Below are 26,446 nucleotides of genomic sequence, written 5' to 3' on the forward strand. Positions count from 1 at the left end.
AAGCAGGAGGCTTTGTGTATTATACAGTTTGTTCACAATTCACATACCATCCACAAGTATAGAAAACTGAACAGGTTCATAGAGAAAATAGAATGTGATGTTCCAAGATAATGTTGAATAATTTGTAATAATGTTGATAATAGTAATAATATAGTGATAATAATATTGTCCTCTAGCTTTTATTATACAATATTATTTCCACGTGTACATGTTTTTTTACATACACAATTTTACATTTTACAGTAAAGAACAAAACAAAACGGTTAAAGAATGAAAGCAGCTGACAGTCTATAAAAAAAATCAACAAAAACACAACCACAGTAAAAACCCAAACAGTAAATATTCATCCTTTCCAGGACTGTGAAAGACTAATATTGTTTATCGCCAATGACTGAACCAAACTCGTCAGTCGAAGTGATCAGACCTGGGTGAAATATGTAGGTCAAAAAAAACGTTTAAATACTTAAGCTGCACTTGATTTAGTTTGCCTGGTACAGAAGAGCCAATGAAATTGTCCCAAAAGTGCAAAATCAAGTGTACCTCAAAATACGTTTTTGCCATATTTGATCTAAGTCTGAAAGTGAGACACCACTCTGCTTTAGCAATGAAAACATGGGTTTTATCTTAGGGTTCTAAGGCTAACTTAACAACTCAAAAAGCTTACCAGTGAAGTTATGATTTATGTACAGAAATTCAACATGTTCAGTGACATACATAATTCATTAGTTATTGCTTTTTGACTAAGTGCGTAAAAATATAGCCTACCGACGATTCTAAGTATATCCAGAGTTACACTTCAGTGCAGACTATATAAGTAAAGGGAGGGGTTGGTGAGAGGGATATTCCTCCATAGGAGAGAGAGAGAGAGAGATCTCCGGTTCCCCTTCTCTGCTCTGTATGGACACCAGGGTCATGTATTTCATAAGTCGAGGTAGTCCCTCCCTGTTTCAGTCCGTTTTTCTTCTTCTTTTGGTGCTTAATGAACACGACCCTGCATTGGAGGGAGCCAGCGGCTACATCAATATCATGTTTGAAATGTACTGTCAACCATTGACTGGTATATAGCTTCATGCACCATTTTGCCCTTCAAAGCAGTCACTATTTGACTGGTTTGGATGAGTGATTGATAGGGTCGTGGTGGGCGCTCTTTGGGATCATGACCCCACAGCCTCTCTCCCTCCGTGTGTTATTGCTTAGTCACTGTGACGGTGGGCACAGGCTGGCGTGTGTTTTTTTTTGGGGGGGGGGGGCTCCTTGGTGCCTGCAAACTGGTTCTTCGGGCACGAGCGCACTGACATCACAATATATCAAGCGTGACCGGCAAGACAAACAGTGGAAATCAATACAAAGCTACAATAACATAGGTACGAGTCTATTGGAGGTGGAGAATACAGTGTATATACGGAATCCAGACTTGTTACAGAACAATACTATTACGTTTTATGCAATTCTCCATTTTCCTTTCCCAAAACACCTTCATACATACAGTCTTATATAAAGTAAAACTGAAGAGTCTAACAACTGTATGTGAAATATATACCAGTATACCTGTCAAATACCAGTATTACCTGTCAATAAACGTCTTTCACTATATTTTGCAGAACTTGGATTGGGTGATGTTTCTGAGTTGGTCTTTGGCGCAACTATTTTTCTCATCCTTCTGACTATTTTTCTAAAACCACATCCCTTGTAATTATTTCCAAGGCAACATCTCAACAGACAATCCTTTTCAACCAGGCAGACAGGTTCGAGGCCTAATGTATACAATTCGTTGACATGCTAGAATTGAAAATTGTACTCATTGAACTGACACTGTGGAAGGAATAGTGAACAGACTACAGATAAACTGGTACAATGCTGTAAGTCAATAACTTTGGAATTTTTGGACTGCATCTCTCCAGATTAAGCAAACCAATACTACTTATTGGCACAAGTAAGATGCTTTTTCTTAAAAGTGTGAACGTTATCATGGATTGAATTAACATGTTGATGTTAGCCACCAGACTGTGATATAGTATATGGCATTCAGTTGTAGATCTACAGGTAGTCTTGTGACAAACATGGTAACAAAAATCAGGCTCATCCTCATGATGGAATATATTCAAACTACCCATATGGTAGGTTATAATAAACACACTGTGAATGAAAGCACCCAAACTAGGCCTAAAAATATCCCTCTTCAATAAGAGGTGTACCTGTATCGACAAAGAAGCATTGGTGCCCTAAAATACTCTTAGTGAGAATGTCTCACACACGGTACACAAATGCAAAAACACACTCACATACACACGCTTAGTACAAGCTATGGCTCATCCTCTTTCCACTTTTGTACAATCATTTTCAGTTCCCCATAAATAATACTATGGACATGCTGGCTTTTCTTCCTCCTCCTCCCCCTCTTCCGCTCCTTGCCCTCATCCCATCTACCTAATCCACCCCTTTCCAAGATCCTGTGCCACAAGGAAACTTTTCACTCTTTTACGTACTCGTTCTGTCTGCTACCCCACCCTGTAACTTCCTCTATGTTAGCTCCCTGTCTTCCTCTCCTCCATGTAGGTAACTATTGGTTCCTGGTGGTTGTACTAGCTCTTCAGTCTTGTCCCAGTCTGAAACCCAGGTTCCTGCACCTCCTCCTCCTCCTCCTCCTCCTCCATTGGGATCCGGGGCTTGGCTCGTTGCTCCGTAGCCTCCTCCTCCGCTAGTACGGTACAACTCCTCCGTCTCGTTGGCCAGCTCATCCTCATCCAGAATTCCACACTTGTCATCGCTAAGTTGCTCAGGCTCTGCCCACCACTGCTTTTCTCCGGAGGCAAAAAGTCCTGGAATACAAAAGACAAACAAAAACGTTCTGCCCAAAGCTGTACTTACTTGGCTTGGATCTAGATGATTTGGTTCTACACTAAAGGGTTGCATTAACACATGGAAAGTAGGACCAAAATGAATCATATCTGAATATTATTTCAAAAGGCAATGCAATAGTGCAAAAGGGGAGAGCGATATGAGAATGCATGTTTGATTTTCAATGAAGGATCTAGCTTGTGTGGCATGAAATGAGTTTGATACACATGAAACCCGTTTATTTACTTCAGGGTCAATTCAAGAGTAAATGGCAAACAATTGTTGTGAAACGGAGCATCATTATACAGCTTCATTAGGATGTGCGAAGAAGAGGGATGGGGGGGGATTGAGAGAGAATACACACCATAGAATATAACACCGCCGTAATGAACAAGTGCAGCAATGAGAAACACATACTGCCACTCTTCCCGCGTCTAAGGCGAGAGAGGGAGGGAGAAAGATAAAGAGGAGAGTGATTGTTAGACCGAGTGAAAGAGAGAGTGTGTGTCCGTGTGAGAGAGAGAGAGAGAGAGAGAGAGAAAGGGTGAGGGAGAGAGAGAGAGAGAGAGACAGAGAGAGAGAGAGAGAGAGAAAGAGAGCGAGAAAGTAAAAAAGAGAGTGAATGGGGTGAGAAAAATCGATTAAAACAAGTGATAAAAGAAGAAAGTCTGAAAGGATGAATATTGAGTAAGAATCTGTCTCTTACTCCTCCATCAGTGTCTTGCTGTGTTATGATAGATAATGGTTTATACGATGTGTAGTAGTCAGTAATGAATGCAGTAGGCAGTGTGATGATATTATATTGTGTCGAAAGTAGAGTCATTTTGTACCTTATGTTTGGTCATGGCGCCAACAATGAGCGGGCACACCATGCCAGACAAAGTGCCCACACCGTTGGAGATGCCCATGAGGATACTGGCATAGCGGGGAGCAATGTCCAGATGGTTCACATTAAAGCCTAATGGGGAAACAGAGAGAAAGGTCACCATGTTGTTGTTGTAAAAAACAACAGACGTTCCATTTCCAGGAATATGATATATTAGTAGCCAAACTCTATGCCAGATACGGACGATCCCCTAAATAACTGAGCTTGAGAGATTATGCAATTCTCGATGGACAGATCAGGTTTAGTTGTTCTGCTGACAGAGCTTATTGGTTTCTGTGAGGTGCTGCAGTGAACTCTCTTTCTTCTGCTGTGTGAGAATGCCAAAGAGTGTCTTGAGGAGAGAATAGCAGAGGTATGAGAGACATAAAAGAGAACAAACCAAGTCTCACCTGAAATAGCGAACCCACTGAAGCCCACAGCCAAAACCAAAAAGGTGATAGCCACAGCTTTCGTATGAGAAAACCCGACCACTAGCAGTAGGGTGGCTTCCATTCCGAAACCTATTACAAGGAAACAAAGACCCATAAACAGATATGGAGGAAGTCAAGAATCAAACGAGCTTTGAATACACAGGTAAATGAATGGGGATTGATTTCTGTTGCAGATAAAACAGAATATTTTTCTTTAAGACATTATTTCCTTTGTTTCCTTCTAGTTAAAGGGTATTGAGGAAAATATAACCTAACTGTGGCTCTACATGGTGCAGCTTCACACAGTGAGATATAAATATATATACACGCTTCTCATTCCCCTCACTCCTCTATCGATTTCTCTGCAGTTCAAAAATAGTCTACAGTGGCAAGCGATGCTGCGTTTACGGTGAGTCATCGTTTGCCTTATGCAGTGATCATTTTCTCACGCATCGACCGGACTCCGTGGTTACCACAAAACAAGGTGTTGTATTTTCCAGGTCAATATCTTTCCTGAATCTTTTAGTTCAGATTTTTTTTAACCTGCTATTTCTCCTTGTAGTTGTAGTTTTTCTCATGTAAAAGTAGAGGTCATGTATGACAAAACTGGCACAAGCTGACTGATAGCTCAGTACAGGTGCATCAAAGTTGGGACCGAGAGACTGAAAAACAGCTTCTATCTCAAGGCCATCAGACTGTTAAACAGTCATCACTAACACAGAGAGACTGCTGCCTACATACAGACTTGAAATCATTGGCACCCAGTACCCTGCCCTGAACTTAGTCACTGTCACTAGCCGGCCTCCACCCAGTACCCTGCCCTGAACTTAGTCACTGTCACTAGCCGGCTACCACCCTGTACCCTGCCCTGAACTTAGTCACTGTCACTAGCCGGCCTCCACCCAGTACCCTGCCCTGAACTTAGTCACTGTCACTAGCCGGCCTCCACCCAGTACCCTGCCCTGAACTTAGTCACTGTCACTAGCCGGCCTCCACCCAGTACCCTGCCCTGAACTTAGTCACTGTCACTAGCCGGCTACCACCCAGTACCCTGCCCTGAACTTAGTCACTGTCACTAGCCGGCTACCACCCAGTACCCTGCCCTGAACTTAGTCACTGTCACTAGCCGGCTACCACCCTGTACCCTGCCCTGAACTTAGTCACTGTCACTAGCCGGCTACCACCCAGTACCCTGCCCTGAACTTAGTCACTGTCACTAGCCGGCTACCACCCAGTACCCTGCCCTGAACTTAGTCACTGTCACTAGCCGGCCTCCACCCAGTACCCTGCCCTGAACTTAGTCACTGTCACTAGCCGGCCTCCACCCAGTACCCTGCTCTGAACTTAGTCACTGTCACTAGCCGGCCTCCACCCAGTACCCTGCCCTGAACTTAGTCACTGTCACTAGCCGGCCTCCACCCAGTACCCTGCCCTGAACTTAGTCACTGTCACTAGCCGGCTACCACCCTGTACCCTGCCCTGAACTTAGTCACTGTCACTAGCCGGCTACCACCCAGTACCCTGCCCTGAACTTAGTCACTGTCACTAGCCGGCTACCACCCTGTACCCTGCCCTGAACTTAGTCACTGTCACTAGCCGGCTACCACCCAGTACCCTGCCCTGAACTTAGTCACTGTCACTAGCCGGCTACCACCCAGTACCCTGCCCTGAACTTAGTCACTGTCACTAGCCGGCTACCACCCTGTACCCTGCCCTGAACTTAGTCACTGTCACTAGCCGGCTACCACCCAGTACCCTGCCCTGAACTTAGTCACTGTCACTAGCCGGCTACCACCCTGTACCCTGCCCTGAACTTAGTCACTGTCACTAGCCGGCTACCACCCAGTACCCTGCCCTGAACTTAGTCACTGTCACTAGCCGGCTACCACCCAGTACCCTGCCCTGAACTTAGTCACTGTCACTAGCCGGCTACCACCCTGTACCCTGCCCTGAACTTAGTCACTGTCACTAGCCGGCTACCACCCAGTACCCTGCCCTGAACTTAGTCACTGTCACTAGCCGGCTACCACCCTGTACCCTGCCCTAAACTTAGTCACTGTCACTAGCCGGTTACTCAACCCTGCACCTTAGATGCTGCTGCACTATGTACATAGACATGGAAAACGTAATTGTTAGATATTACTGCACTGTTGGAGCTAGGAACACAAGCATTTCACTACACCCGCAATTACGTCTGTATGTGTATGCGTCCATGAAAATGTGGTTTGATTTGATACAAATCAACCAATAATCTTTTATGATTCATGGATACAAACACTTGATAGCAAATCTCAAAATCAATGACACCTCTTGCCCTTCAGCCTGCTCCCGCTCTGCCCCTGAACAAGGCAGTTAACCCGCTGTTCCTAGGCCGTCATTGTAAATAAGAATTTGTTCTTAACTGACTTGCCTAGTTAAGGTAAAATATTTATATATTTTTAATTCCGTCCTCCTCTTTCCTACCTCCCCTTTTCACCCTCCTTACTTACCTCCACAGTTCATCATCTTCCTGACATTGGTGGTGCTCATGATTTTGTTTGTGCGCAGGTAGTCAGCCAGCTGGCCCCCGATCGGCACGATGATGGTCATCACTAGATGGGGGAGCGCCGACACCAAGCCCACCTGTGATGAGGGGTGGAGGGGTGAGCAGAGGTTTGGAAAAAGGAGCGGGAATATATTTTTGAGTACTGTACAACAAATAAGACAAGATTTAGAGTAGCATAACTCTGCTTTTTAGAAGTCCTCAAAAGAAAAGATAAAAATACAATTTGTGTACCCCGGGATCACACAACCCTGGGATCACACAACCCCGGGATCACACAACCCTGGGATCAAACAGCCCCGGGATCACACAACCCTGGGATCACACAACCCCGGGATCACACAACTCTGGGATCACACAGCCCCGGGATCACACAACCCCGGGATCACACAACCCCGGGATCACACAACCCTGGGATCACACAACCCCGGGATCACACAACCCTGGGATCACACAACCCTGGGATCACACAACCCCGGGATCACACAACCATGGGATCACACAAACTTGGGATCACACAACCCCGGGATCACACAACCCCGGGATCACACAACCCTGGGATCACACAACCCTGGGATCACACAACCCCGGGATCACACAAAGCCAGATAAACCTGTACTAGTGCAGCACTACACTCTTAGCAAAAAAAGGTGCTATCTAAAACCTAAAAGGGTTCTTCGGCTGTCCCCATAGGAGAACCCTTTAAATAACCCTTTTTGGCTCCAAGTAGAACCCTTTTGTGTTCCATGAAGAACCCTTTCCACAGAGGGTTTTACATGGAACCCAAAAGGGATCTACCTGGAACCATAAAAGGTTCTACCTGGAACCAAAAATGGTTATCCTATGGGGACAGCAGAAGAACCCTTTTGGAACCCTTTTTTCTGAGTGTGGCTCTAGGCCAGCTCTACATGGATATTCCTCGTCTTAGACACCTTGCTGATCTCGAACCCGAACACTTCCTCAAAATATGCAGGTTGGCTGATGAGGAGCAAGTAGAAGGTCCAGCTTCTACAGAAATTGGCCACGATGATGGCGTAGACCGGCATCGAAGTGAAAAAGGCTCTCCAAGGCGTGTTCCATTTCTAGAGGAAAACATCCAGTGTCAGGTTGCAGGCAAATGTGCACAGTAAAATAAAACCAAAAACCTACTGAATAGATTTGAATAGAGTTGTTTAAAAATGACACCGATTTAGAGCCTTTGTAACAACCACCACATGGAGACCTGGGTTGATCATGTTATCATGACTCTATTGTGTGCTCTAAAAGACACTGCTTTTGGCCAGAGCAGTGTTCATTTTGACACTTTTTTGTTGTTGATTTAGGCTAGTCTTAGTCATTTGGACTAAAATATTCTTATGTTTTAGTCACACTTTTGTCATTATTGTAGTCTAGTTATTGTACAAATTACGAAAACTTGGGCCATTTTAGTCAACTAAATGCCCTTTCATTTGAGTCACATCATATTTGTATTGCCTCATTAACTTATAGTAAACATACAGTAACATCCTATTCTCTTCCCAAAAGCAGAAATATGACAAATATATAAGAATGATCTGGCCATGTAAATTCCAAATTCAGCCTACATAGATACTACACAAAACTACATACACAAAACAGACAAGCTGAGAGAGGCAGAGAGAGAGAGAGGCAGAGAGAGAGAGAGGCAGAGAGAGAGAGAGAGAGAGAGAGAGGCAGAGAGAGAGAGAGAGAGAGAGAGAGAGGCAGAGAGAGAGAGAGGCAGAGAGAGAGAGAGAGGCAGAGAGAGAGAGAGGCAGAGAGAGAGAGAGAGAGAGGCAGAGAGAGAGAGGCAGAGAGAGAGAGAGGCAGAGAGAGAGAGAGTGACAGAGAGAGAGAGAGTGACAGAGAGACACAGACAGAGACTGAGACACAGACAGAGACTGAGACACAGACAGAGACACAGACAGAGACAGAGACAGAGACAGAGACTGAGAGACACAGACAGAGACACAGAGACACAGAGAGACAGAGACAGAGAGACAGAGACTGACAGAGACTGACAGAGACACACAGAGACACAGGCACACAGATGGAGAGACGGAGATACACAGACAGAGACACAGACAGAGGCAGAGACACAGACACAGAGACTGAGAGACACAGACAGAGACACAGACAGAAACTGAGAGACACAGACAGACTGAGAGACACAGACACAGACTGAGAGACACAGACACAGACTGAGAGACACAGACAGAGACTGAGAGACACAGACACAGACTGAGAGACACAGACAGAGACTGAGAGACACAGACAGAGATCGAGACTGAGAGACACAGACAGAGAGACAGAGAGAGATAGAAGCACAGCCACCAGATGGTGCTGCAAAGTAGTATGGGTTGCACCTCTGTCACTCTGTCATTGTTATCAAAGTTCTACAGACGCCGCAGCCACATTGGTGTCCAAAAGTAGAACGGGTTCTAATGACATTGAACAGGAGCTAATGACCGTTTCACCCAGTGACTTGAATCTCGAGTCCAAATCGAGACCAAAGTCCAATGGTCGCGTCTAGGGTCGAGTCACGAGTCCCTATTGCTGAAGTCCGAGTCCCAGTGCTCGAGTCCTGGTCCAAGTGCTCAATTCTGCGTCACTGGATTCCCATGAACTCAAAAAGTTATTTAACCAGACAGATATAGTGTAGTGGCAAGATGAATTTAGTAAATACATTTTTGCTATTCCTTTCCCTTTATTTCTGTGCCACCAAATGTTTGCATATACAGTAAGCTGCTGGTAATGTTACCAGGGCCACGTTCAGTTGCAAAACCTTCTCGGACATTGCAGATAGAAATTCCATGAATAGAGTAGGCTGTCTTTGAATTTGTAGTCACACTCAACTCTCCCACTTTCCACACTGCATTTTCATAGCCAGGTTCTGTAGCCAATGTTGCCAAGTCTCCCTCTTTTCCTCAGATAAACGGCTTGATTCTAGCCCGTACCATTCAAAAAGCTAACAACCTGGTGGAGCGTTCAGTAGGACGCAAGACTTTGAAAAGTATACATGTTTGTTCCATCTGAACATACCAAAACTTTGCGTCCTGCTGAATGCGCCCCAGGTTTTTACCTCAAAAATCCTGTTATGCCCACAGACGAACCATCAAACAGACAAAGCGCCAATAAAGGACTAAGACTGAATCCTACTACACCGGCTCCGACGATCGTCGGATTTGGCAGGGCTTGAAAAATATTACGGACTGGAAATGGAATCCCAGCTGCGAGCTGCCCAGTGATGCGAGCCTACCAGAGCCTTTTATGCTCGCTTCGAGGCAAGCAACACTGAAGCATGCATGAGAGCACCAGCTGTTCTGGACAACTGTGCTACGTGCTCCGTAGCAGATGTAAGCAAGAACTTTAAACAGGTCAACATTCACAAAGTAGCAGGGCCAGACGGATTACCAGGACGTGTACTCAACGCATGCGCGGACAAACTGGCAAGTGTCTTCACTGACATTTTCAACCTCTCCCTGACGGAGTCTGTAATACCTACATGTTTCAAACAGACCATCATAGACCCTGTGCCCAAGAAAGCACAGGTCACCTGCCTAAATGACTACCGCCCCGTAGCACTCACGTCGGTAGTCATGAAGTGCTTTAAAAGGCTGGTCATGGCTCACAACACCATCGGGCCGGAAACTGGAGCCCCATTACAATTCGCATACCGCCCCAACAGATCCACAGATGTGAGATTGAGTCTCCACACTGCCCTTTCCCACCTGGACAAAAGGAAAACCTATGTGAGAATGCTGTTCATTGACAACAGCTCAGCGTTCAACACCATAGTGCCCACGAAGCTCATCAATAAGCTAAGGACCCTGGGTCTAAACACCTCCCTCTACAACTGGATCCTGGACTTCCTGACGGGCACCTGTTGTATTCGGTGCATGTGACAAATAACATTTGATATAGGGAAAAGTGTGCCATTTCAGACGCAGGCACTTAACTAAAAAAAAAAATGTCAAAGGCTCAAAAACGCTAAATCACACCATCAGAACACGACAAGGAGGGGCCATGAAAAGTGGATCTGGAGAAGAAGTTAATTCAGAAGTGAGTGAGTGAATAGAGGAATTGGTGTATTGTTGACTAACCGTAACAGGTGTGGCATTAGCGGCTGACATTCCGATTGCCTCCTCAATGTATTTCTGCTCCTCTTCTGTGATGGTAGGGTGGGCTGCCGGACTCTCGTATGACACCAGGATCCAGAAGAGATACCAGAAGATCCCAAAGCTGCCTGGGAGGTGGAAGGAAGAGTGAAAAGAGTGGGGAGAAAATAGGAAGAATAGAGGAAGTGTAAAAGTGGGGAACTGATGGAAGATGAGGAAAAGGGAAAAGGATATTTTTAAAACAAGGACAGACTAAGAGTCAGAGCTACAGTGCATACGTTTCACAGCCAATTCATAAGCCTTTGTGGAATTTGCAGACTTGAAGTGAACTGAGGGATTGTTCACTTTTGCTAACAGATTGATAAGGGAATTTATATGTTTAAGGTAATGACTAAAGAATTCCATCCTGAAACGTAATTATTAGATTTTGTAACACGTATAAGAATAATTAGACTAACGTAATTATTAGACTATGTAAAATGTATTAAGGATAATTAGACTAAAGTGCAATAAGGTTTGGTCGAGACAAGTAAGGGAGAGAAATGTGTGTGTGTGACTAAGAAAACACGGAGGACAATTAAACTATACATGACCTGGTTGGAACTTTGAAAAACTTACGACAGGAAAGAGACACTGTCAAGGTCCCTCCTAATCTTGGGAGGGAGGGAGGGAATGGTATGGAACTGCCAGCTTGGTAGTGATATACGAGGAATGTGGACTGTGGGGAGAGATACAACCCACCTACTGTTTGTGTGTGTAGTCTAAAGACATGAGCGCATAGAACTCAGAGATAGCCTATAGGCCAATGCAACAGTAGGCGTCAACTAAGTAAAATACATAGGCCTAAACCCGAAAAATAAAAACAGCAGAAAATATCCTGATGAAAATTCTGCTTCTTTCAATCACATTAATCTCTATACTCTGCCTCCCTTTCTATATGTCTTGACTTGAGCTATTGAAGAGCAACATTGTATCAACTAGCCTATTCCAGGCCCTCAGAGTTTCCAGCGCCAGTGAGCTTGGGACAGACACCTGCTTTTTATGACGTTTCCAGTAGATACTATATATGGAATCATCAGATCATGATATTTTGCTCTTTCACACCAAAGCCTGGTGATTATCGAGGCCGGGAGTGTTGGAAACATTTTCATGATATTGCTTTCAAATCATTCGAAATGGATGTTTAAAAAAACAGACTGACTTAGTGTGAGGTGAAGAAAAAATAACTGAAAAGCTCAGCTTATTAGTGGTGGACGTGGTGAGATAAGACAATCAGAAATCAGACATTGCCAAATGGGCACTTTTCTACATGAACTTGTTTCTCACAAGTGTAGCAGGTTGTAGACTTTGCAAACAAGAATGAGAACGGTATAACTGTAATCAATACATGCATTAACAGAAATTAATGTAATCAAATGATTGGGGAATAATGGTACATTTACTAGACCTACTGGTGACATATGTAATGGGGAATTGCTAAACAAAAAAACGATCAAAGGGTAAACAATTCACATAATGAAACAATGAATGTGCAAGAATTGTCAGGAGACCACTGAGTGCATTCTGGAAAGCTGAGTGCGTGCATTCTGGAGAGAGACATGCCATATCTTCGCCACACATCCCTCCCCTCCTTCTTGTTGCAACATTTTAAAATATATTCAGACATCACCTTCACACATATTTTAGATGCTTTTCACTGACAGCTGCAATTCAAATCAGCTAAACATATTGCTATTCACGCTGCCAAAATGTGCGGGATTCCCAAATAAGCATAGGCTTACACACTTGTGATTTGAAATAATCCACAACAAAAAATGTAAACAAGCTAATGATCCTCTGTGGCCAAGTCATGCTCTCTGGTGAAGTATTTGAATATATCATTTTGGCAAAAAAACATCAATTGACTATAGGGGAAGCCATTATCTTAACAGTGCACAGTGCACCCGCCAACTTTCCTTTCCAATTCGCAAGAGTCTGAAATCAGAGATCTGTATATAATGACGAGAGGCTCTTGTTTCCGCCCCAACAATGGGAATCGTTGTCCCAAGCCAGGAAGGCAAGGGGACAAGCTTAGGTCTGCATATTACGCATGGGAACACATTGGGCTTATTCTGGACAGATTTTGGCGAGAGTGAGCCCTCTTGCATCGCCTCTTCCGCTCTGCTGAATCTCTCTCACAGGACAGAGCATCCGAGCGAGCGAAACAGCGCCCCTCTGTCTTACTATATGTAGCCCATGTATCTGATGAGGTCTGGCTAGAAATAGTATGACATGCCATACTCTTTTGGTCCATACAGAATCAGATACATGGTCTACGCATTCTGAGACAGAAGGGCACTGTTTCGCTCGCTCGGATGCTTTATCTGACATTGAAGCGTCTTTCTGTCGGCGCGCCTCTTGGTCAAATAAATGATCAATATTTCAATATGTTATTTGGATGGGCAAGGAGGTACGGCAGGGCGGGCCAGGCCCCCTAACGGCCGCCCATAACACAGGCCCTGACTATCACTTTATGTTGGGAACATTTATGACAAACAGAAGTCACTAACCGTAGACGTAGAAGACAGATGACCACCCTGAGTACTGGACTAGCACTCCAGCCAGTGGCATGGCTATCACGGCTCCTGCATAGGACCCTGAGATAAAGAGGCAGACACACTCAAACATGAGGGAGACCGAAAGGTCATTCATATGGAAATCAACAGCATTAAACACATTGCTGTGGAACTAGAACTACGATCTTGAGCAATCACAGCATGATTATTAATTATTATAATGGTCAAAATAGTCACAGTAAGATGATGAAATGGTTCTAGTCATGTAGAAAACATCCGTTTTACAAGAAGAATTATGGAGAAATACGTCATCACAATAAGTAATATTAATTGTAGTCGAAACTTTGTCCCTTTGTAGTGTCCAGACAAAGACGGGAGACAGAGAGGATGACAGAAAAGAAAGATGACCTCACCACAAAAGGCTGTTGTGGCCAATCGACTTCTTTCAAGAGGCGGGGCCCATTTTGCCCAGATGCCGTGGCATGCTGGGTATGAAACACCCTATGAGAGAAAGAGATACATTAGGTGAACAACAACTTTTTATATTTGCAGTTGTACTGAAAGGTTAGTGACAGCTGTTTTCTCTATGGTGGACTGGCCATGTGTCATACTTGACGAGAATGTTTTCTTTCTCATATGAAAAGTTGATCTCCTAGAATCAATGACATAACTTCCTGGTGTAACTCTTTCTCTCATAGGGTGTTTCAGGTGAAATGCATTTTACACTTTAGAAAGAAAACATTCTAGTCAAGAATGACACATGGCCGGGCAGTGGCCAGTTCACCATAGAGAAAACAATCCGTTGTCAGCATAGTGCAAGTGTGAACTCTGATGTCTGCTAGGGGAAGCCATTGGGATGTAGCCAAGCACCTCCACGAGTCCTTGACATATCCTGACAAGGATAACGCATCCAATGTGAGTTCGTGCTGCCGATGGGATCAACATATTCAGGCATGAGGTGGCCACTATGGCAAAACCAAAGACTCTGCGTGATAGAGGGGAAAAGAATCAGATATCTACCTACAGTAATAGTTATTGAAATAGTCACATTATTTACATACAAGTAAAAGCAGCTGACCTGTTGGCTGCAAATTTTTGACAGATGAATCCCCCGGGTATTTGGGTTACTATGTATCCCCAGAAAAATGACCCATGGATCATTCCGACCGTTTCTGGTTCCCAGTTGAACTGAGCTTTCTGTGGAGAGAGTGAGAAAAACGAAAGAAGAGTTCAAAGCAAAGAAAGGTGAGGAAAAGATTTTCTGGGATGGTGGGAAAAATAATTTAGATAGCTAAAGTAAGTGACCGTAACTATCACCCTTCTACAGTAATCATGAATCAAAGTCTTAATTAAATAAAAGACAAAGCCGCAGTTGACAATCAAACTATTTCATTGCGATCATAGGGACCTAGCAACTTTGATAGCCACCACATTTCAACTGGCAGTAACAATCCTCTTTCAGCTAGTGCAACAAGGCATGAGTCTCGTGTTTGTTGGTCATTACAACCAATAAGGTAATTATCCATTTAGGAGAAGGAGGTAAAGCCAAAGCAACCTGATTGGTCCAACTCTGACCCTTTGAGAGCATACATAGCACCACTGACAATAGGGATTCATTCTCCCCTCACTGGTTACCAACAAGTCACACATATCACTCATGGAAACAAAGGTGCTACCTAGAACCATAAAGATGTCTTTGGCTTGTCCCTGTAAGAGAATCATTTTCGGTTTCAGGTGGAACGTTTTCACTCAACAAAGCACCCTCAACAACCCTTTTTTCAGACATAAAGTGTTATTTAGATGGAACAGATTCCACGTAGAACCCTACCTGTCCTGAAAGAACCCTTTTAGAACCCTTTGTTCTAAGACAATATCTCTGACTCACCACAAGAATCGGCTTGTCGCCCTTGTAGATGGTTTGGTTGTTGACCATGCTGACGATGGCAACGCCCAAGTTGCATCGGATACCGAAGGAGATGCAGAAGCCCAGGCCAGAGAGGATGGCGATGATGTAGCGTCGGGGCAGGCCGAAACAGGTGCAGTCCACCACGGGCATCTCCTTCTCCTCCACGATAACTGCCTGACCCTCATCGGTGAGCTCGATTGTCTCGCCATTTTCCTGCCGCTTCTCTAGGATTCTGAGAACGAAAAGGAGAGGATATATTATATATGACATATAAAATCCGCAAAAAAAAGTATTTCCCTTTTTCAGGACCTTGTCTTGCAAAAATGATTCGTAAAATCCAAATAACTTCACAGATCTTCATTGTAAAGGGTTAAAACACTGTTTCCCATGCTTGTTCAATGTACCATAAATAATGAATGAACATGCACCTGTGGAACGAGGTTTAAGACACTAACAGCTTACAGACAGTAGGTAATTAAGGTCACAGTAATGAAAACTTAGGACACCAAAGAGGACTTTCTACTGAAAAACACCAAAAGAAAGATGCCCAGTGTCCCTGCTCATCTGCGTGAACGTGCCTTAGGCATGCTGCAAGGAGGCATGAGGACTGCAGATGTGGCCAGGGAAATAAATTGCAATGTTTGTACTGTGAGACGCCTAGGACAGCGCTACAGGGAGACAGCTGATTGTCCTCGCTGTGGCAGACCACGTGTAACAACACCTGCACAGAATCGGTACATCCGAACATCGCACCTGCGGGACAGGTACAGGATGGCAACAACTGCCTGAGTTACACCAGGAAAGCACAATCCCTCCATCAGTGCTCAGACTATTGCGGACAGAGGTTGGACTGAGGGCTTGTAGGCCTGTTGTAAGGAAGGTCCTCAACAGATAGCATCAGCAACAACGTCGCCTATGGGCACAAACCCACCATTGCTGGACCAGACAGGACCGGCAAAAAGTGCTCTTCACTGAAGAGTGGTGGTTTTGTTGGTCAGATTTGTGTTTATCGTCGAAGGAATGAGCGTTACACCGAGGCCTGTACTCTGGAGCAGGATCGATTTGGAGGCGGAGGGTCCGTCACGGTCTGGGTGTGTCACAGCATCATCGGACTGAGCTTGTTGTCAATGCAGGCAATCTCAACGCTGTGTGTTACAGGGAAGATATCCTACTCCCTCATGTGGTACCCTTCCTGCAGGCTCATCCTGACATGACCCTCCAGCATGACAATGCCACCAGCCATACTGCTCGTTCTGTGCATGATTTCCTGCAAGACAGGAATGTCAGTGTTCTGCCATGGCCATTGAAGAGCCCGGATCTCAATCCCATTGAGCACGTCTGGGACCTGTTGGATCAGAGAGTGAGGGCTAGGGCCATTCCCCCAGAAATGTCTGGGAACTTGCAGGTGCCTTGGTGGAAGAGTGGAGTAACATCTCAAAGCAAGAACTGGAAAATCTGGTACAGTCCAAGAGGAGATGCACTGCAGTACTTAATGCAACTGGTGGCCACACCAGATACTGACTGTTACTTTTGATTTTGACCCCCCTTTATTCAGGCATACAATATTCCATTTCTGTTAGTCACATGTCTGTGGAACTTGTTCAGTTTATGTCTCAGTTGTTGAATCTTAGGTTCATACAAATATTTACACGTTACGTTTGCTGAAAATAAACACAGTTGACGGTGAGAGGACGTTTCTTTTTTTGCTTATATATAGAGTTGGCTTAGGACTTGTATAGACGCCGCCTTTAACATACAGACGTTAAAGGTGGTGCAAAGACTGGTCCTTTGTAGCTCAGTCAGTAGAGCAAGGCACTTGTAACACCAGAGGAGTGGGTTTGATTCCAGGGACCACCCATATGTTAAATATATGCGCTCATGATGTCGTGACTAAGTTGCTTGGATAAAAGTGTCTGCTAAATGGCACATGGCGGTAGGTAGCCTAACGGATAAGTGCATTGGGCTAGTAACTGAAAGGTTGCTGGTTTGAATCCCCGAACCGACTTGGTGAAAAATCTGTCAAATGCTGCAGCGACTTTCTTCCATGCAGCCACAAAAGCTTTAGTGAGGTCAGGTACTGATGTTGGGTGAATAGGTATGGCATATCTTCACCCCAAAGGTGTCCAATATGGTTGAGGTCAGGGCTCTGTCCAGGCCAGTCAAGTTCTTCCACAACAATCTCGACAAACCATTTCTATATGGACCTCGCTTTGTGCATGTGGGCATTGCTGAAACAGGAAAAGGGCTTCCCCAAACTGTTTCCACAAAATCAAAAGCATATAATTATCCAGATTATCATTGTATGCTGTAGCGTTAAGATTTCCCTTCACTGGAATTAAGGGACCTAGCCAGAACCATGAAACTAGCCCCAGACCATTTTGTCTCCTCCACCAAACTTTACAGTTGGCACTATGAATTGGAGTAGCGTCTCCTGGCATCCACCAAACCCAGATCCGTTCGTCGGACTGCCAGATGGTGAAGCGCGATTCATTACTCCAGAGAACGCATTTCCACTGCTCCATAGTCCAATGGCGGCGAGCTTTACACCACTCCAGCCGACGCTTGTCATTACGCATGGTGATATTGTGTGCGGCTGTGCTGCCATGGAAACCCATCTCGAACAGTTATTGTGCTGATGTTGCTTCCAGCGATAGTTTGGAACTTGGTAGTGAGTGTTGCAACTTAGGACAGACGATTTTTATGTGATACTTGTCACGCCCTGACCTTAGAGAGACGTTTTATTTCTCTATTTGGTTATGTCAGGGTGTGATGTGGGGTGGGCATTCTGTTTTTTGTTTTCTATGTTTCTTTATTTCTATGTTTTGGCCGGGTATGGATCTCAATCAGAGACAGCTGTCTATCGTTGTCTCTGATTGGGAATCATACTTAGGTAGCCCTTTTTCCCTCCTTTCGTTGTGGGTAGTTAACTTTGTTTGTGGCACTAATGCCTTGATTGTTCACGGTTGTTTCTTTCGTTTGTTGGCGACATTTCTAAAATAAAAGGAAAATGTACGCTGACCACGCTACACCTTGGTCCACTTCTTTTGACGGCCGTGACAGCGCATCAGCGGTCCAGTTCTGTGAGCTTGTGCAGCCTACCACTTTGCGGCTGAGCCGTTGTTGCTCCTAGACGTCTCCACTTCACAATAACAGCACTTACATTTGACCGGGGAAGCTCTAACAGGGCAGAAATTGACGAACTGACTTGTTGGAAAGGCGGCATACTTTGACGGTGCCACGTTGAAAGTCACTGAGCTCTTCAGTGCGGGCTATTCTACTGCCAAAGTCTGTCAGCAACGGGTGTGGCTGAAATGGCCAAATCCATTAATTTGAAGGAGTGTCCACATACTTGTGTCTCAATAGTATATGTTCTTGTCAGCAAAGCACCAGTCAGCAATGCAGGTTTGTGTGTGGGTCTTCCATGCATTAATTATGTATTTTGCATGGTATTAAACTTACATGAGATTTTATTCATTGCTAATGTATTTTAATTGCTATGCTTGACATCTTCAACCCAAACAGGCTCTTCCAAGACAGACATTCCTTCCTGTAAACCTCAAAACAATGTCAACCACCTCAGTACACTTCAATGTCACCTTGGTCAAGACCCGGCCTGCGGTGAGTTTTTTTTTCTTCAAATAGGTTTTTTGCTGACATTACCAATCTGACAGGCCTCGGCAGGTAGGCTGTAATACAGTAGAGCTAAAACCGTACGGTGAAAACAGCACTTGTCTCTTTGGCACATCTCTGGCCGAATCTCTTCACCTCGCTCTCTCCTGCTCTCTCCCGACCTATCCAGCTCACTGAGCAAACATGCTAACGACCTGCGCCAGCCTCCAGTCTAGGAAACATCAAATATGTATTCAGCTGAGGCACATCATCCATTAAGCATGAGATCAGCTCGGCCCCAATGTGAGGCTGTGCTGAGTTCACAGGCCATGCTTTATTCCTCTGCTGCAAGGCCAATGGATATGGTGGGTTGTGGGGGAGACTGAGGTTTCACATGCTCTTGCTTTATTTCCTGTTTGGGCATATGTTTTTAATGCTCAAGTGATTAGGGGGGGGGAAGGAGAGCCAATCATATCATCTCTGCTTTGGAAGTAAAGATTTCACATTGGTTTAGAGCAGACGAGGAGGCGGAAGAATACAAAACTGTCAATCAGTCAGTGTTGAAGCCAGTATTGTTTGAACTGCAAAGTTGACCGTTTCTCGTCCAAAGGAATAAATAGTCCTTGGGAATGGTAACAAATGAGTACTCCTTTGAACCACACTGTGCTGTGTTCTAATTATTTTTCCCACAGACCTTTTCATCCCTCCAAAATCAAACTATTGTCATTTTACAGACATCAGAAACAATAAAGTTTGAGGTGGAATGAGGAAACTGCTAATTAAGATACAAAAGTTTCACAAGAACCAGGGAAAGGTGATGCTTAAATGGGATTATAAACCAATATAATCCCTGAAAGCACACAGTGTTTGTCACCCCCCATCAACATGCAAGGCCATTTTACAAGGTGACTTGCTATGTGGAGGCTAGAGAATGATAAGAAAGTCAAATCAACACATTTGAATTACGCCTACACTTTTGACAGCAAACTGTATACCTTATTTGGCATCCAACTACAGTTTGCTTCCAACTACAATTTACAAACTGCATTGTGGCAAGTCAAAAACTGCTGTGGTATCCGGAAACTATGTACACCAATGCGTGACAAAGCAATATCCACAAAATGGGTGCCACTACGATGCCCATACCAAAAACAGTTCACACAAGCAATGGCTCTAGCATTCTCTGACATTAAGTATTAATGACTTTCGCTGAGGATGAATTATTAATACCGCTTCGTACTATTTCTGTATTTGTGCGCCTCTCTTTCCCTCTATTCTTCCTGTCCCTCGTTCATCTCTCTAGTTTCGTCTCAGTCCCTGCCTTTCATCGTCAATTCCCTCTCTTCTCACATCGTCACACCCATCTTGCACCACTGTTCTTTTAACACCAACCCCCCTTTCTGCGCCCTGAGAAATATCTTTCCGTCTGAACAGGATTGCATATGGAAGTGCACATCTGTACTGGCGACACAATGTCCTTCGGATAACCGTCAGGTGTTTATGAAATGTGTTGAAAGTGAAACGTGCTCAACACTGTTGCCTTGCAAACAGCTGAAAACGGGCTAGGAGCCAACTGTCCCATGGTAATGACATAGAAAATATGCCAGCATTCACTTGATATCATTGCAGCAGATACTTTGAAATGTTTTTTTTTCATGTATTTCGTTCTCTGTCTTTAGAGAGTTTTAACTCTGGTTCTTTTTCCTCCATGTCTCAACTTTCGGTTGGCTTTGTCTGACCCTGAGACGTATATCCCTTTTAATCCTTAGCGCTTTACCAACCCCTCGTTTTCACTCTAAGTAATGTCACACAAACAGACAGACTGACACATACTTGTGTAGTAAATGTGGAAGTCTGTCTACACAATACTCAGACATATTACAGTGTAGCAAATTAAATAGAGGTCAGTGACCCTTAATCCTTGCTCATTGGCTTGTCAAATGAGTATAGTGGGTTCTCCCTCCAACATAATCTCTTAATTCTTTCGTCAAGGACATAGGTGTGAGAACAGTTCAGCAGTGCAGTTCACAGTTCAATCAACAGGTGAAGATTATTGATTGAAGAATAAATTGGACATGAGGAATAGGACTGGATCTGGGAAGCAATACCACCTGAATATGATACTTTTGACACAGACTGTCTTGAACAACTACATAACTTAGGTCTCATCAGAATAAAGAGATGGAGGTTGCAGACTAGTCAACACACAAAGGAATAGTTGAGAGAATGATAAATGGCTACCATAGGAAAACCTTTCACCACAGAGTGAGAAGTCAGCTATGGGCACTGGAACTCTCTTGAATAATACAATAACCAAACGCCAAATTCTCTAAACAATCCACACACTGGACTGGACCAAAATGAGCTTTAGAAACATGAATAAATGTTGTACTTGGATTACAAAAAGCTCTAAATTTAGACTGGTGACTGATATTTTGTTGAAATGTCATGACATGTCATTATGAATATGATGGTGGCAGGTAGCCTAGCGGTTAGACCATTGGGCCAGTAACTGAAAGGTTACTAGTTTGAATCCCTGAGCTGACAAGGTGACAAATCTGCCGATGTGCCCTTGAACAAGGCACTTAACCCTAATTGCTCCAGGGTCACCGTTGATAATTGCTGAACCCGGCCACGACCCCCTGAAACACCCTTGGAGAGTGGGGAGTTGGGATATGAAAATAAATAAATAATTATATATTTTAAAAAACCATTTCCAATTCAAACATGCATATTAAACCACTTGTACACGTGTGAAATAGGACAAATATAAGCACCCCCAAATTATAATAATACATTTTAAATGCATCACACGGTCAAAAACAGTGGCTACATGTGTAAATAAGACACTATACCGCAGACAAGTTCACGTGTGGTGAATTTCTTCAGTTTTATCATGTGGGCAAAGGGCCCAGCCATAAGAATATGAATTGCATTTAACTAAATTTGTTTTTGTTATGACCTCAACGCATGACCAAACAGCTGGATCGAAATATCTACTCTCTGTTTTAGGGACAATGCCTTTCCAGAGTATCTGAAAAATCTGATTGCAGTTAAAGATAAGTAATTATGCAACTGTTTATAACATGTTTACATAAGTCATTTGTTATTGTGAGTTATGAGGGCCCGAGCACAATCATCGCAACAATAACTTATTAATCATTGAACAACAAGTGTCAGAGTTGGTTATTCATCTGACAGATATCAAATAAGTTAAGGAAGAGGAGCATATTAAAAGGTCCAGTACAGTCAAATGTGATTTCCTGTGTTTTATACACTCACTGGACAGTTTATTAGGTACACCCATCTCATACCAGATCAGACCCCCTTTTGTCTCCAGAAAAGCCTGACTTCTTTGGGGCATTCTACAAAGTGCCACAGGAAACGTTCCACAGGGATGTCGGTCCATGCTGACGCGACTGTAACAGGTCTGGGGGACTGCGCAGGCCCCTCAAGTAAACTGTCAAGTGTTGGTGATCGCAGGCCCACCGCTTCTTCTTGGGTTTAGCTGCAAAGAGTGGTACCCGGTGTGATCGTCTGCTGCAATAGCAATCCGTGACAAGGATCGAGGAGTTGTGCGTTGCGAAATGTTGCACTGCTCCGTTATTGATGTTTGTGGGCCGCTTGTTAGCTTGCACGATTCTTGACAGTCTCCTTCAACGAGCTGTTTTCGCCCACTGGACTGCCGCTGACTATGCTTTTTGTTTGTCGCACCCCAGTATGACAAAAATACCATTTGATTTGACGGTTGTGCAAGAAAAGCCCAGAAGGGTGGCAAGTTTCGGAAATAGTGGCTCCGGCGTGCCTGGCACTGACGATCATACCCTGCTCAAAGTCGCTTTAGGTCACTCGTGTTGCCCATTGTAACGTTCAATCGAAGAGTGGCTGAATGTCGAGATACCTGTCTTATACAGCAAGCCACGGCCATGTGAATCTCTGTCTGTAGGTGTAATCCATTTGTGAACAGGGTGGTGTACCTAATAAACTGTCCGGTGAGAGTATATTCCCAAACTATAAGGCTGGGATACTACTGTAAAATTGTGAAAATTATAATACCTTTTTAGTTGAAGACCTCTTTGAAAAGACCGCCTGAAAGGGGTCCCGGGTGTCAGTGGTGTAAGTCAGTGGTATAAGGCACTGCACCCCAGTGCTAAAGGAGTCACCACAGACCATGGTTCGTTCCCAGGCTGTCTCACAACCGGCTGTGATTGGGAGCCCCATAGGGTGGCGCACAATTGGCCCAGTGACATCCGGGTTAGGGGAGGGTTTGGCCAGGGGCTCATTTCGCTTTACTTGGCTCATCGCGCTCTAGCGTTTTCTAGTGGCGGGCGAGGCGCCTGCAGGCTGACCTCAGTCATCAGGTGAACGTGTTTCCTCCTACACGTTGGTGCGGCTGGCATCCGGGTTAAGCGGGCGGGTGCAGTTTGGCGGGTCTTGTTTCGGAGGACGCATGACTCTACCTTCGCCTCCCGAGCCCTTTGGGTAGTTGCAGCGATGAAACAAGATCGAAATTCGGGTTTAAAAAAGCCCTGAAATTTCAGCCTGTTTTCGTGGGAAGGAATTTTGTCCTGCCTGCTGCCATCACCTGGCGGAAAATAATTAATAGACCTATAAGAGAGTACCAGACCTCTATGAAGAAAAATGGGCCTAACTATTTACATGTCATATAAGGCTAAATGTCACAAAAATTCACACAACATAGTGTCGTAACAGCAGCCACAAACCAAGGCACCATATTACGCACTGGGGAACACCTCAGCGCACGCATGTGATAAGAAAGTGAAGGTTTGGTAACGATCGCGTAGGGCAGGTAGGTACAGTAATCCCTGCCTTTGGGGGAGGGGAGCAGACGATGACGAGTTATTAAACCGTAGACCGGGAGAACCTGGAGAGGTAGGCTACCTACAGAGAGAGCGAGAGAGAGAGGTGTATAGGGATTTACGTGGGCCGACAGCTTGGAGGGGGGAGAGGGCTATTTCGGGAGAGGATTTATGTGTTCAGACGCTTCTTCAAATCCCGAGAGAAAGGAGATCGCGAACTATTTGCGCTCCGATATCCATCAATGTTTCTGCAGATTAATCACCCATTTTTGTTTTGCATCGTGGCCACACCAAATAAACGTTATGTTCCCTTATTAAAGTATACACGTCGTCCACATTTCTTGAGCAGAATAGCCAGCACTTGTTCTCTCAAGTGGCCACACACTGTATCTCATTAGGCAAATGAGATGCTGATCTAACTTTCACTGCTTTTACAAAGTGCCAATATTTAGTTGACCAGCTGGCCTGGACACGTCTTTTTTTATGCAAAAGAATGTTCAACTAAAGCGCATAGCCTACAAACCCCGGGCACAAAGATCAGTTCTTATCATGTAGTTATCCCCCCGCCCAATAATGATTTGACTGTAGGCTAGGTAAAATATGAACCAAGCATGAATATCAGACAGAGATACTTCTCTTGGATATAGACATTTTGATGCCACCTCCTCATTTTTTAAACATGTAGAGCAATGTCACATTTTAGACACATTTTTCCAGTAGGTATATTTACCTCAGAGTCTTTTCCCCTTTATCAACATGTTAATATACATTAATTATGGCCTGATTATAAATTATTCGTACACCATTTAGTGTGGCTTACCTTTGTAAACAATGGATGCTGTTAACACTCATCGTAGCATCGCTAAGAAATTCATTGTTCAGGTGTTATAATAATAAATTGACAATGAAAAATGTTAGATGGGCCCCATTTTATTTCTAAAGCAAAAAAAAATGGTTTTATTTCTATGAGAAAGAGTCATAACAGACATAAAATAGTCTAGCACCGCATCACTGCCTATAGAGAACAAATGGACAGTTTTGATGTCCACATTTTCTCCCACAGAAAACATTAATTCACTCTACGCCTTCAGTAAATAATTTCAGTTAGGCTATTTATAGACTTTAGAATGGCCGGAACGGCAACTGTCTCAAGTTCTCTGGTAAAGAAAGGATGAGGACAGCATTCCGAGGTGGGCCTATACGTCAATTTATAGGGCCTGAATTAAATTAATCTAGGTATCCATGACACAGAGCACACGCTACGATAACATAGTGGAAATCAAATATTTTAACATCAAAACAACCATAACCCACTCCTTTACAATTGCAATTTACCATACAATTGAATTAAAGCAGCCTACATGTAAAAAAACAACAACATCACATTCACTGGGATCAAAGGAATTTCTGAACATGCATTTATGTATGTAGCCTATATCTTCCATGTCTTATTTGAAGTAAGATATTATAACGACGGTTTTACTAAATTGACTGTTCTATTGATAAGGGTTTTGGGCATGTGGATTTTAGGTGTCAAGGCCCATCCGTTCGTTTTTTAAACAAAAGTTCAGATAAAAGTCATAGCCTACTTTATAACTTATAAACATAAATAGCCCTAGGCTAATATTGAATAGGCCTATATATTTGTTTAAACTTTTATAAACTTAGTGCCGGGATGACAAGTGGGTAGGTAGCCTAATACTGTCACAAACAAGACCTTGATCTGGATTGCGTGCGCTACGCGAACAAGGTATAGTTTAGGCTACACAACTTTAACAAATACACCGCACAGAAAATGTAAGCTATGAAGCTGTTGTTTTAACTTACTTGTGTAATTTACCAAGGGTCTTGCCCGCGACGATCTTAAACCTATCTGGTCGGATCTCCATCCTCCCGGCTCCAAGCTCCGACCGATTTGCTTCCCGCGCGCACTCCCGCTTGAGCGCGTAGCTCTCTTCCCTATCACCTTCTCCCTCCGCCCTTAACCTTTCACTCACACACCATTAAACCTCGCTTTCCTTTCTCAACCAGCTGGTCCACACCGTTTTTACGCACAGAGTTATGAACACAGACATCCACACCCTCCTAATACCCTCTGGTTATTCTAGTCTAAATCAAACCAAAGTGAGCCGCAAGTAAATATTCAAGAAAAAAGCACTAACACTTCCCATGCACACATTTCCCAAAATTGAGATTAGACAATAGCCTACGTTGTTTTAGCAGTGCTTTAGCAAGTTAAAAATAATTTATAAAACAAATCCAAATGTGTATCTCGAATGAACGGTCGGCCGCTGTCTGGCTGCGAGTGTCGCTATCCATGGTGCTGAAACCAGATTACTGCCCCCAACACTAATCTGCCCGATTGTGTAGCGAGGTATGGTGTCACTTCCTTTCCTGCAGCCCGGTGTGTTAAGTAGCCTGGCTATTCTTGTACCACACAAACACTGAATGAAGGGCATTAGATTAGTCTATTCTGACAAACATGTACTGGAGAAACAGGTCATTTAGGGCCAGAGTGGTCCCCAGAGATTGGAAGTATAACCAATATCTTTAGTTAAAGCTCACCATAATAACTGTACATCCACAAACATGGATGTGCTCTGATCTCGCCACATTATGAGTACTATTGGCTACTATTTCAGGCTGTTGATTTTATTGATGAGAGTCTTATTCCAATCCCTGCCATCACTGAAGTCTTCATCATAAAATCACCCTACTGTATCACCAGTGTTCTAGCACCTACTGGCCTGAATATGACATGGCAT

The 26,446-nt window shown here is 44.0% G+C and overlaps 1 protein-coding gene across 1 annotated transcript; it reads right to left on the reverse strand.

The window, feature by feature from the left end:
* LOC115143869 (vesicular glutamate transporter 1-like) lies at positions 1-26,028 on the reverse strand. Its single transcript, XM_029684295.2, has 13 exons — positions 25,509-26,028; positions 15,232-15,484; positions 14,425-14,543; positions 14,217-14,331; positions 13,760-13,847; positions 13,341-13,427; positions 10,777-10,919; positions 7,609-7,758; positions 6,624-6,756; positions 4,114-4,224; positions 3,669-3,796; positions 3,203-3,272; positions 1-2,819 (listed from the first exon to the last, which is right to left on the reverse strand). Exons 1-13 carry the CDS (start codon positions 25,568-25,570, stop codon positions 2,521-2,523), a joined length of 1,758 nt encoding a protein of 585 aa, XP_029540155.1. The 5' UTR covers positions 25,571-26,028; the 3' UTR covers positions 1-2,520.
* Between the last annotated feature and the right edge of the window lie 418 nt (positions 26,029-26,446).

Source organism: Oncorhynchus nerka, linkage group LG16 (assembly GCF_034236695.1).
Source record: "Oncorhynchus nerka isolate Pitt River linkage group LG16, Oner_Uvic_2.0, whole genome shotgun sequence".
In the NCBI taxonomy this organism is placed as follows: Eukaryota; Metazoa; Chordata; class Actinopteri; order Salmoniformes; family Salmonidae; genus Oncorhynchus; species Oncorhynchus nerka.